This window comes from Microplitis mediator, chromosome 5, assembly GCF_029852145.1.
Source record: "Microplitis mediator isolate UGA2020A chromosome 5, iyMicMedi2.1, whole genome shotgun sequence".
In the NCBI taxonomy this organism is placed as follows: domain Eukaryota; kingdom Metazoa; phylum Arthropoda; class Insecta; order Hymenoptera; family Braconidae; genus Microplitis; species Microplitis mediator.
In genome coordinates, this window is record NC_079973.1 from 1,888,814 (window position 1) to 1,900,989 (window position 12,176).

At 34.7% G+C, this 12,176-nt stretch overlaps 1 protein-coding gene across 8 annotated transcripts in view; it reads left to right on the top strand.

The window, feature by feature from the left end:
- The window catches only part of LOC130668172 (protein sickie), a 105,397-nt gene that overhangs the window by 78,289 nt on the left and 14,932 nt on the right, over positions 1–12,176 (top strand). For 7 of the 8 annotated variants that reach the window (XM_057470326.1, XM_057470322.1, XM_057470321.1 and 4 more), the window contains 7 exons: positions 1,130–1,507; positions 1,633–1,857; positions 1,993–2,404; positions 2,525–2,666; positions 2,871–2,897; positions 3,713–3,951; positions 4,090–4,241. In XM_057470326.1, coding sequence (XP_057326309.1) covers positions 1,130–1,507; positions 1,633–1,857; positions 1,993–2,404; positions 2,525–2,666; positions 2,871–2,897; positions 3,713–3,951; positions 4,090–4,241 — 1,575 coding nt within the window. The remainder of the gene's footprint in view (positions 1–1,129; positions 1,508–1,632; positions 1,858–1,992; positions 2,405–2,524; positions 2,667–2,870; positions 2,898–3,712; positions 3,952–4,089; positions 4,242–12,176) is intronic. The other variant, XM_057470324.1, reaches the window with a different exon arrangement.

Sequence of the window (12,176 nt, forward strand, 5' to 3'; positions counted from 1 at the left end):
CTAGTATCTACTACAATTCCCCGATTACGCGCCCTCGTGCAATCGATATACTCAACAGCACGTGCATCGAGTTAAATTGGAACGACAGAGTGAATGCGAAAGTGAGTTTACTAAATCATAGAGAATAAAAATATTAATTTTTATAAATATCACGTCGTGGTTGACTAAAAAAACCATTTAAATCACGTGGTAAATATGGTAAGTCATTAAAAAATGAATCCTGAAAAATGGTTAAATTTTAATTATGCGTCAATTATAATTTAACGACCAGGACTTTGGGAAAAATTTCCATCAGGGAAGAAAATTAAATTCGCCCGCGTACTTTGGCAGCTATCGAGTTTCCGTACATTCAGCTGCCGTACGGATGTACGAATTTTATTTCTTTTTTTCGACCTTGAAGATCAAAGCAAACAGATGTAAATCCATGTTTATTTTACTTATTGGACCATTCTCTAGGCAATAATCCACTTTTTACGGCACTTAAATGTCCGATATTAAGTTCGGTTGGATAAAAATTAAGCGCGCGGTGGAAAATGTCAGAGCAGTTGAGCGGGTCCATAACGGCTCTCATTCCGTACATAAAAAAATAATAAGACAAAGCTTAGTTTTATGTCCCGCACTTGTTCCAAGGAAAAAGTATAAAAATTTTTATTTCCGTGGCTGTATACGTGGGGTCTTAAGCATCAAGACCCTTTGTTTTCATCTGCGGTTTGCTACACATTAGTCCGAAAGACGAGTGTATAACTTGGTATTGTCGTACACGAGACCTTGAAAATGTCTAACTTATATAGCTTTATTTCTGTCAGTTCCACCCCATGACTCACATATACTGTAGGGTGAATGGCAAGGAAAAGTGCGTAAGCCGGAAGAGGGGCGCAATGGATTCGGGCACACCCTTGTGGCTTGCCATCGATATCAGTTTACAGTTCCCTATAACCATACCGTGAATCATGGCCTAATGTATAATTGTATCACATATATTTGTATATAACTTGTTCATATATTAAATCATGTCCTTCTTCATTAGGCGCCTAAACACGAGCCCTTGACCCAGGGTTATTTTTTAAGCTGCGCAATAAAATCAAATTAAATTTAGTCGTAGTAATAATTATGATGTTTTTAATTTTAGAGGGTGCCAGGAGGCAGTGTCGTCGTGGGGGGTGGCGTCGGCAGTGGCTCAGCCACCCCCCAAACACAACAGGCTAACAACCTAGTGTATCGTGTGGTCAGCTCTCGTCATCAGGGACATCCCCATGTAAAAAAGTCTGACAGCTCCCAGCAGACTGAAAGCACCGCATTCAAACATCAGCAGCAGCAGCAGCATCAACAGCAGCAGCAGCAGCAACAGCAGCAACAACAACAGCAGCAGCAAAATAATTGCTCTCCAAATAATAGTAATTCCAATAGTCAACAATGGAAAAAATATATAGAAGCTGGTGCTGCACGAGACAGGGAACGAGACAAGGAGGGAGCGCCATCGAGTCCTAGTCCCTCTAGACGATCGCAGGTAATCAATATTACTACCAAAGTTGCTTTTATTTATATTTCTTTATCCTTTATTGTGGTTTGCTGATAACAACAACAGTAAAATTAAAAGCAAACTATTTTATCTTCGACGGTTTGTTTTTTCAGGACAAACACAGAAAACAGGCCATGGCTGAGTACACTAACGGAGAAAAGCCGCAGAAAGTTTCATCTGGCACGTCGACGAGCAGTAGTAGCAAGGTCAGAGGAGTACCACAGAGCTTCGGATACGTCAAGAGACACAGCGCTGGTACCAGTCCCAGTCCCAATGGAGTCCAGAATGGGAAAGACGCCACGAGGACTGCACAAGTCAGTGCCGTGCCACGTACTAAGGTAAATCTGGTGTATAAATAAGTAAACAAGCTGTAAGTTGCAACCGCAACTAGCTTGCTGACTGTCTAAATAAATTAGCTGGGTAACTTTGCCTATAAATAATATATCAGTAACAGACACGACATTGACTTTCAGGTTAAAGTTTCCGGCGGGACTCAGACGTGCACCACTGAGCTCCAAGCCAACTCGGTTGCGAACCAAGGTCACCATTACAAGAGCTACAGTCTCACTGGGCCAAGTGCGAGCCAGTTGTCCCAATCAGTCAGAGACAGACTGATGCTGGGGTCGCAGAGTTTACCCAAACCCGGAAGCCCAGAGTTCACTGCTCTGTTCGCGTCTGCTCATCACCGCGACCGCGGAGGCAATCCCGGTCCAGCCACCGCGGGCTTCACTCCCCGGGTTCTGAAACCCTCTGACGGCAGCCTCAGTGACACCTGCAGCAATTACGCTGCGCCGGATATACAGAGTTACTATGCACCGAATAGTCCGTACGCGACTTCTTGGATGAGACACAGCAACACGTATACGCCCAGTGGAAGATCTCAAGGTTTGTTATTTATTTTATTTGGTGTCTTGTTGCCCGTTAATGAGTTAATTGAGCCATTTAATTTCATTTAATTGGGTATTGATGAGACAATAAAATAATTATTTGCATATATATTTGCAGGCATGGGACTCTGCGAGGCAGATAGCGTCGAATCATTAGGATCTCATAGAACCAGTTTGAGCCACGCGCGATTACTGATGCACCAGCGAGACTCGAGTGGGTCGCCGGCACCTCCGCGGTTAAATAGAAGCAATTCTATCAGGTTTGTTATTTTATTAACTTAACACGACAAGACATACGCCTCAGTCATCGTCCATGATCAGTTCAAGAGCAATCTCACTCAGTGATTACCGCTTGTAACTTAAACTAAAAAATAATTTTATTTTATTTGCGTAATTCCGCGTCGCGATAAAGATACTTATTTAGTATTTATTTATTTAAAATAACTTTGATAATAATATTTTAGCCATCTGCGGGACAGGACATTCCCAAGGTACAATAAGCGAAAAAAAAAATCTAATTTAACTCTAACGCACATCAACACCCGAGTTCGCGACCTATGATTATTAAAAAAGCTTTTACACTGTGTGTTTAATTAAATATATGTAAATAATAATTATAATAAAATAATTAAAACGTCAAGTGTAAGGTGCATAATAAGAAAAAAAATAATTTAAGAGCGTGCATTGCCAAGGTATTGTTGATGCTTTTAAGCAGCTTTTTGTACTCACACTTATTTAAATTACACTTGCCTACACGCAGAGACACTTGACCTGGCTGAATTCCATCATCATCAAGCTTTTATCTCTAATTATCATCGTAAATAATATATATGTGTGTAAATATTATGATACTGAAGTTAGCCGAGGTCTGATAATTTTTGGATTTTTTTTAAACAATTAATTAATAAAAAAAGAATATTTGAAAAAATTGCACCTGTAGTTTATTAAATTTTCTACATGTGCATTTTTTTATTTTTATTTTTTTTTTAAATTAAGTCGTTAAAAAAAAATCGGAAATTTTTAACCGTCTGCTAACCTCAGGATCATGTAAATATTACGATCCTGAAGTTAGCAGACATTTAAAAATTTTTGAATTTTTGTTTCTCAACAAATCAATTGCAAAAAAATAAAATAAAAATATGCACATGTAGAAAATTTTAAAAACTACAGGTGCAATTTTTTCAAATATTTTTTTTTTATTGTTCATCGTCTCAAAAAAAATCCAAAAATTTCTAGACGTCTGCTAACTTCAGTATCATTAAATATTAACTTGTGTATAATAAATTGTGAATAATTATTTTGATAGATCGACAAAGAGCGAGAAAATGTACCCGTCAATGCTAACTCGCGGTAGCGGGGCATCTTCATCAGTCGGCGAGGAAGTTGGCATTGGGATCGGAGTCGGCGGCGAACCCTACTATAGTGTACCAGTCGGCTCGGCAGGATGTGCTGGGCAACATTGGTCGCAACCTACGTCCCCGACACCCACTCACGCCTCCAGACAGCCGCCTAATCTTTATCAGCACGTCCATAAAGACGATGACAGTAAGACCCGTTTTATTACAAAAAGCTCCTTATCGCAGACTAAAAACATAAATGATAATAAGATGGAGTTAACTTTACTATAATGATAAATTTAAAAGGATTTTGTGAAATCACAGTCTCTTGGTTTTCATTTTTCAGTTCATGGTTCCTCAGTTTCCTTGGTATCAACTGCAAGTAGTCTCTACAGCTCTGCCGAAGAAAAACAGGCTCACGAGCTGAGAAAATTACGTCGCGAGCTGCTTGACGCCCAGGAAAAAGTTCACTCGCTGACCAGCCAACTGTCAACTAACGTGAGTAATTTTTTTTTCCTCATTTTTATATTTATCTTTAAATCTTCCAAGATACTTTACTTGGTAACGCGATAATAAGGATCTCATGCTCAAGATTATCACAATTATTATTATTATAACAACGATTTGATCTAAATGGTTAAATCCCGAGTTTAATTTACGCGCCGAGAATTTTGAAATGAGTGTGATTGGTAGTACAGGAGAGCATTGAATTACCAACGCACCAGTAAAAGACTCGAGACGGGTCACTGTACTTAAACCAATCAACGACCATCTCTAGATCTATACCACTGGTACCCCGTACCCCGTAAAATACAGTAGAGGATCTATACTCACACACACACACACAGTCACACATGTACACGTACACACAGTCACACATATACACAGTGAAAGAATAAGAAGGGAAGGGAGGATCTAACAAGTAACTCTCTCATGCTCCCGCCAGTTTGCGTTGAGACGCGCAGCGCACAAGAGTTTTATTATCGATCGCGACCATGCGCGCTAGATCACTCCGTACTCAAAATAAATGTCGATTAAAACAAATATGTGGAATACAATAACCCAGTGATTACCAAAAATAACTAGTGTACTTACAGAAAAGAAGAAAACCGTCGTAACTAAAAATAGGCATTAAAAATCTGCCATTTAATTTAAATATTTAAATTTCCATAGTTCGCTCCGAGTGTTTACATTTAATCAGTAGATGATCTAATGTTAAAGGTTTTCTCGTGATGGAATCGAGTACAACATCTGGTAATTATCGTGACTAAACCGTTCCCTGATGATCACTACGAGGAAGTCATCCGGTCGTATCGCTAATATATAACATAATTTATTCCGCGATTTTGTTTAACTTGTACACATATTTATATAAATATGTACAAGTAACGTTCAACAAAACAAAGTTAGTACCTGAAGAAATAGCTTGTTGACTCAAAGGCCACGATAATTTTAAAAATAATAATTCAAATATTATCGATGTTTTTAGTAGCTTTCTATCTCTCTATTCAAATATGTTGTTTATCTATGGATTGTCGACCGGTGATAAGAATATTGGTAATAACTGATTAGAATTTACTTTTCGATAAACTTACATTTATATACATATACATTTATATATATATATATACATATCCAATGCTTTGTTAATTTACTACCTGATAAACTGATAGAATTATTTAAAAACTCGCGGACACGTGCGTTTATCTCGCGTCGATCAAGACATTTGCTGCCCTTTAATTTTCATTGTTAATTAAAAATTAAATTTCCACCCAATTATAAACCGCCATTTCGTTAGCGCGGGAATTAATTTAAATTTTAATTAATAATCGCCATCGTTCGCAGTTAAAAATAATTTAAAAGTAAAAAGGGCCATTTGCGATGAATTTAGATTGCGGCAGTTCATGTAATGCAAAGTAGCTCAAGAAAAATTTAAAAAAAACAGTAATAAGATTGTAAGGAGACGAGTTAAATGCAACGCACGTTGACAAAAATACATAAATAAAAGTGCAGTGTGCATTTGGCTATTGGTAATTTATTCAACATGAGAAAAGGCATTAGGTATAACAACACATATTCCATGTGTTTCAGTACCTTCTGTTGCCTTCTGTATACATTCAGTACCGTGTTCTGTGTACTCAGTACTGTCTGCAGTGTGTATTACTGTATTACTGTAGTCACAGTATATATTCGGTGAGAAACGCGTCTTGCATTCCCAGTCACGTATTTACACAGGCATTACAATCGTCGTGTCGTCGAATGGTCCCCATAGGATTCGTTGGACAATGCCAATAGTCTTATATATATATGTATATATATTTAGTTACCATGAAATAGTAGTGGTAGTAAAGTAACGTAATGGTAGTTACGGTTACCGTCGTCCCTTTTTAGTTTTCTCTTCTAGGATTTACGACTCGGCCCCTTTTTTTTAAAGAGGAAAACCAGAGAAAAATAAAAATGAAAAGAAAAAGAATAATATATAGCAAGTAAGAAGTAAATCCTAGTATAGCTATGGGCTACCGAGTGTATAGTAGACTAGTAGACTGCATCGGTCTTTTCAGAGATTTACACTTTACACACATAGAGACTTTATTGAGTTCTAAAGATATAGTTAAACCAACAATTCAAACTGGTATTTCAAAGTCCTTGACTATTTTTCCATTATGATGTATTATTTTTCTTTTACTCAAAAGTAATTTCTAAGACGTGACGATTAGTGTTTTTCAATCCTCACGTCTATCTTTTTATTACCTTATTACTTATTTATATTTATTATTCCCATTGTAACCGGATGTGCTCACAATAATTCTTACGTCAGCTTTAAAAAATACACATACGTGGACTTTATTAATTAGCATCGGTAATTTACATTCGATTTAATTATTTACATGCCCTGCCTTTTAATTTTTATATTTCCTACAATATATAATTAGCTAATTATCGAAAAAAATACGCAGTTAGATGTTAATTCCTACTATTTATTTATTTTCAATACCAATGATAATTTAATTAATTCTTCGTACTCATGCTCATGATCGTAAAAAATTAATCTTTGCCCCATTGCACTTTTAAATAAATTGCGGAGAGACGCGGATTAAATCGGAGTGAACTCAAAGTTCGAAGCGGAAAATTTTTTTTATTTAATCCCCTGTAGGAAAATTCACCCGGATTTAAATAAAATCCACACTCCGAAATCTCTCCGCTAAAAAAAAATTTTTTTAAAAATCCAGAACTACAGGCGGTGACTTTGTATTCAAAATTCGTATTTTTAAGTCAGTCGTTATTTAAAATTATAAAAAAAAATATATGGACATTTATCTTTTATGTTTTTAAAAAAATTTAATATCCCAATTACTTTTCATATTTCATTAAATAAAAGAACATAAAGCGGATTAGAGCAAAGCCTCCTTCACTCTGATTTCGCAAAATCTCTCGGAAAAAGATCATCGCTCCTTTTTCGTACTACCGTTCAAATACTTTTCTTTTATGTTACCAACATTTCTCAAATCGTAGACGTTCTAGACTATCGTTCAAACGTCTAACGCATTCTTCACACCCATTTTATAAAATACCTGAAGACAAAAAACAATTACACATACATATAGATGTATGTGTATAGAAAGATAAATATTTTTACTCAGTAGCGTTAATAAATAAAATTTACCTTGTACGACTTTTTAGTGAATGTCTAATGTCGGTCCTTTATTATGCTCGCATGAATAATTCTCTGAAGCGTTTTAAATAACTTTAATGGACACTCAAAGCCACTTAACCGTCTATATATCTATTTCCCGTCAGGCTTTTTTGTATATATATTTTTTTTTACTGTAGATTTTTTAATTCGAAACCAACCTGAGCACCGGGCATGAGCAATCCTCGGCAAATGTCACCGTAAAAAAATATCGCGCTAAAAAAACCAGTAGCATCGATCATCATAATCAAGACTCGTTTCATTTATCTTTTATTTATTTATATATGTTTATATATTTATATAAACATATGCATACGCAGGCTATTTAAATAACTTGTCATACTTTTGTTAAATTGTCCTTCAATTGAATAACATCTCGATGATTTCAAAAGATTAAATTTATGCGCACTTGTCACACTGTCGATAATTAATTTAAATAAATAATTATTTATTTATTAAATTTAAATTAATTTTTATACTTTTTCGAGATATCGAATGGTCGATTGATTATTTATTTGAGTTTGTCAACTTGCAGTTAAATTTATAATTTTTCATAATTTGTGGGGACAATGAAATAAAAAGAGAAACTGTAAGGCCCTGAGTCGTCTTGATTGAAGCCAACTCGCGGGCCAATCCCGTTCTCTGGCTTATTAAAACTCGCCTCGTTGTCATTCCTTTTGTCTCTTATTCTTACAACCAAGTGTCAAGTGGTCTCAGTTGTACATATTACCCTCATGTATATCAACTTAAATATTTCATCTCCAATATAACTTTCAATAATGCTGATAATAAATTTCATTCCATCGAGCATTAGACATTCCTCGGCGGGCTCAACTCGGCTCGACCCGGGAATCGTAAATAAAAAAATATAAATAACTATGTAATTGTTAGCGAACAATGTAAGAGTTAATTCACCGGCGTACGGGTCCAACTGGTCAAGTACCAGGTGAATGTCGACAGGAAGATGAACGTTGGTAGATGATACGTCAAGGCATTGCTTAGATCCGAGGAATGGTCGTAAGGAAAAAGTGGACGAGGTTTCATCGTCGTCTTCCTCTTCCTCTTTCTCTTCACCTCGTCAAGATCTTGCTCTTGCTCTTGCTCTCTACAACAGATGAAGAATGAAAGAACAAAATAATAAAAACAAGTACAGAGACACGTCCAACGTTTCTTTTTCACAAACCACAAGATTTTATTTCAAACGGACTACACTTTATTATATTCTTTTATACTAATATAATAAATATGTCTACTCCCGACTAAACAATTTTTATTTTTATTCGTATCCGTGTAAAAGTCAGAAAAATTTTTTAAAAATTCATAGCCGAACTTCAAATTTTACGTTGACTTCATTTTTGAAACCGAAAATATTCAAGAATAAAAAAAATTTCGACTCCGTCCTTTTTTCTGAATTTTTGAGGCAAAAATAATTTGACTTCAAAATTTTTCTGGTTTGAAAATTGAACTTTACAAAATTTTTTGATAAACGAGATCTAGAGATCGAAATTTTTTTTACTTTCCCGTCGAAATTTAGAGCCCATTTTGAACCTTCTAAAGTTGGACCTATTTCAGACTTGGAGGCTCAAAATAGAGTCTGTTTCCATGTTACATTAGGTCCGATTTTGGTCCCTGAAGTCCTACAAATTTCCGTTTTCAGCACTTTAGGGTTCAATAGAAGATCTGATGAAAATCAAAATTAGGTCCTATTTTGATTTAGATTGAGATAAGATCTGATAGGCTCTAATTTCGATTCGGGTTTGAATTTTTTTCGGTTTCGAAAATGATCAACTTGAAGTTCAGAACCATCGCAACTTTATTGTCCATTGTTACGATTTTTTTCAAAACAAACTTTTTTCACACGCGTATAAATTTTATATTTACTCCCCGAGCTCACAATTTATCGTCTTTTTCTGTTTATCTATGTCCGTATTAAATTTTCCCCATACTTTAAACCCCATCCATTATACTATTTCGCTATTTCACAGCAAAGATAACAGTGAACTATGTCTTTATATTAAAACTATCCACGAGCGTTGAAAAGATTCACGGTAATAAAGCGCGGCGCGTAAAACGATAAACGGTACCTCAAGAAATCCAGCTAAGAACAAGTATATAGAAGGTGCTGGTTAATTATCATCAGCACGATTCCAAGTTTTCCTCGCCTATCTTCTTGTCTCATGGGGTTTTATGGCAATACATACGCGATTATAACCGATCCTTTAGGAATCCAAGTTGAAGAAACAACTCGCGTCTCAGTTAAGTGTAGCCCGCGAGGCTAAAAAACATTTTCTTTATTTACTTCTTTAAGCTCTTTCTTCACTCGCCATTATCCTTCATATATTCGTCGCCCTTTACCCGCTATATCAAAATCAGTCACACATTCTCATACATTTATCCTCACAATAAATATATTTAAATCATTTAAGCCCGCATACATTTAATATATATATTTCCTCACATTTTTCAGCCCTCGTAATGTACTTTTTTCTCCAACCTCTTTTATTATTCTTTATTCTCCGTACATAATTTAATGATAAAATCATGTGAGAAAGTATTTCATTCTATTCAGTTGTTTACCTAGATCGCTATAGTGGCATATTCTCGGGTTTAGAATACAAAATAGCAAGTAAACTGAATAACCGTGTCAGCAGAAAGCGGATGCGCCACTTGGATTATTTATCTTACTTACACATATTTATATACTGAGACATCTAATATATATAACAATAATTCTGAACAAGTAATTTTTCCCATGGCTGCAATCCGCACTCATAATCGATATACTTCTCAGACTAGATCTTCTTGTTCATTATAATATGTCGTGTCTTATTCAGTACGATACGGCTCCTCAGAGGCTTATGGTGTCTAGACAGATTTAATGAATACTCTGAGACTCTGTTACTATCAAAAGTTAAATCACCATTCGAGTATTAGCTAATCGTTAAATATAGAATCTGCAATATAATAATTCCATTCTCATTCCCGTTCTCGTTCTCGTTCTCGTTCTTATTCTTATTCTGTTTCAATATCATCAGACTGTCAAAATAAATATAAACTCCAGTATTACGAGGTCATTAAATCCTAAATATTTAATAACTAGATGTCATGACTGTAAATAAAAATCCGTTACGTCATAAAATAACGAGTACAGACCGATGGCTCAAAGGCAGCGTTACTAAATCGCATAAATTTATTTAAATTAATTATCGTCCTTGTTATTTAATTTGAATAACCGCAAATTGACTCGACGATTTTAGATAAATTTTTATAAATAAATCCGTAAATGCAGACGTTACTGAGGATAAAAGTTTATCTTTAGATGGTGATGCGCTTCTGGGACTGCCTTATTCGGATAATCCGCTGAGGGTGGCACTGCTAGAAAAGTCGATCTCGTATATAATGTTGGAGTAACCAATATCCCGTAGCAAGGATTAAAGATAGACGATCGTTTCTTCTGGCATCTTCTATCCCACTTGTACTTTATAAATATACTTATACTTAACTGGGATTTTATTTAAACATATGCCATACACAGAAAATAACGATTTCTTGCCGCTAAAAATTTTTTATCGCCCCAAGAAATTTTTTGTATCGTAAATTTAAAAAAAACAATTTTTATTAAAGAGAGAAAAAATTTTTTGAGAAGAAACTCATACGAAAAAAATATATATCCGGGCAAATCTGCATATATGAGACATATATTTATATATATGTTATATAAATGCAGATTTGCCCGGATATATATTTTTTTCGTATGGGAAAAAAATGATCCTGAACTCGGCAGACAATTTAAAATTTTTTGATTTTTTTTTTCGACAGATCAATTACAAAAAAAAAAAAAAAAAAAAAATGCACATGTAGAAAATTAAAAAATCTACAGGTGCAATTTTTCAAAATATTTTTTTTTTAAATTTATCAATTTGAAGAAAATTCAAAAATTATTAGACGTCAGCTGACTTCAGATTCGGGAAAAAATTATCGCGCTATAAAATATCAACACAAGCGACATATTTTCTAGGTAATCGACCCTCAGACAATCATTCAAACTCATTTAAAAATTTTAAATTCATATTTACAATATCGATACTCGGAAAAATAAAATACATATCGAAATTCCGTTTATTTATATTCAAATGAATACTTATTCAAAAGTAATCCAATCCAACTAAACCGAATTCATTCATTCATCCACTCGATTCATCTGTCCAATATTTAATTCATTTATTCCTTTCACCTTGCAATCTAATGCGTCATTAACTTTTATTTAAAAATAACAATGATAAAAATGAGAAAAGGCTTAGCTTAGACTTAACTTTTATCAAGGAATCACATTACGTGTAATGCATACGTATTTAAACTTTTTTATTTTCGTATACAATTCTAGCGTAGTCCCAATCACAAGCTCTTTTTATAGAATATATAATATATGAGGTATGTATAGTACAATCATTGAATAGCCTAGCTCTCGGGTTCGATAACGAGTTCTCTAACTGGTCAGGTCGATCTGGGTCATCCATCTTTATTCTGTTATTTTAAAATTGTTTATTTTACTATCAGTTTATCAATTAAAACTATAAATTAATGTAGTCGTTGCCCAACTCGCTACCTTTTCTTATTTTAATGTCGTCTTATCGAGGGACACGTGGCATAGATAAACTTATTAACCAGCGACTATATTCAAAAATAAATATAAAAACATCTGAGATAATAACCTTTGAGTCCAAGCAATTTCTTGATAAATT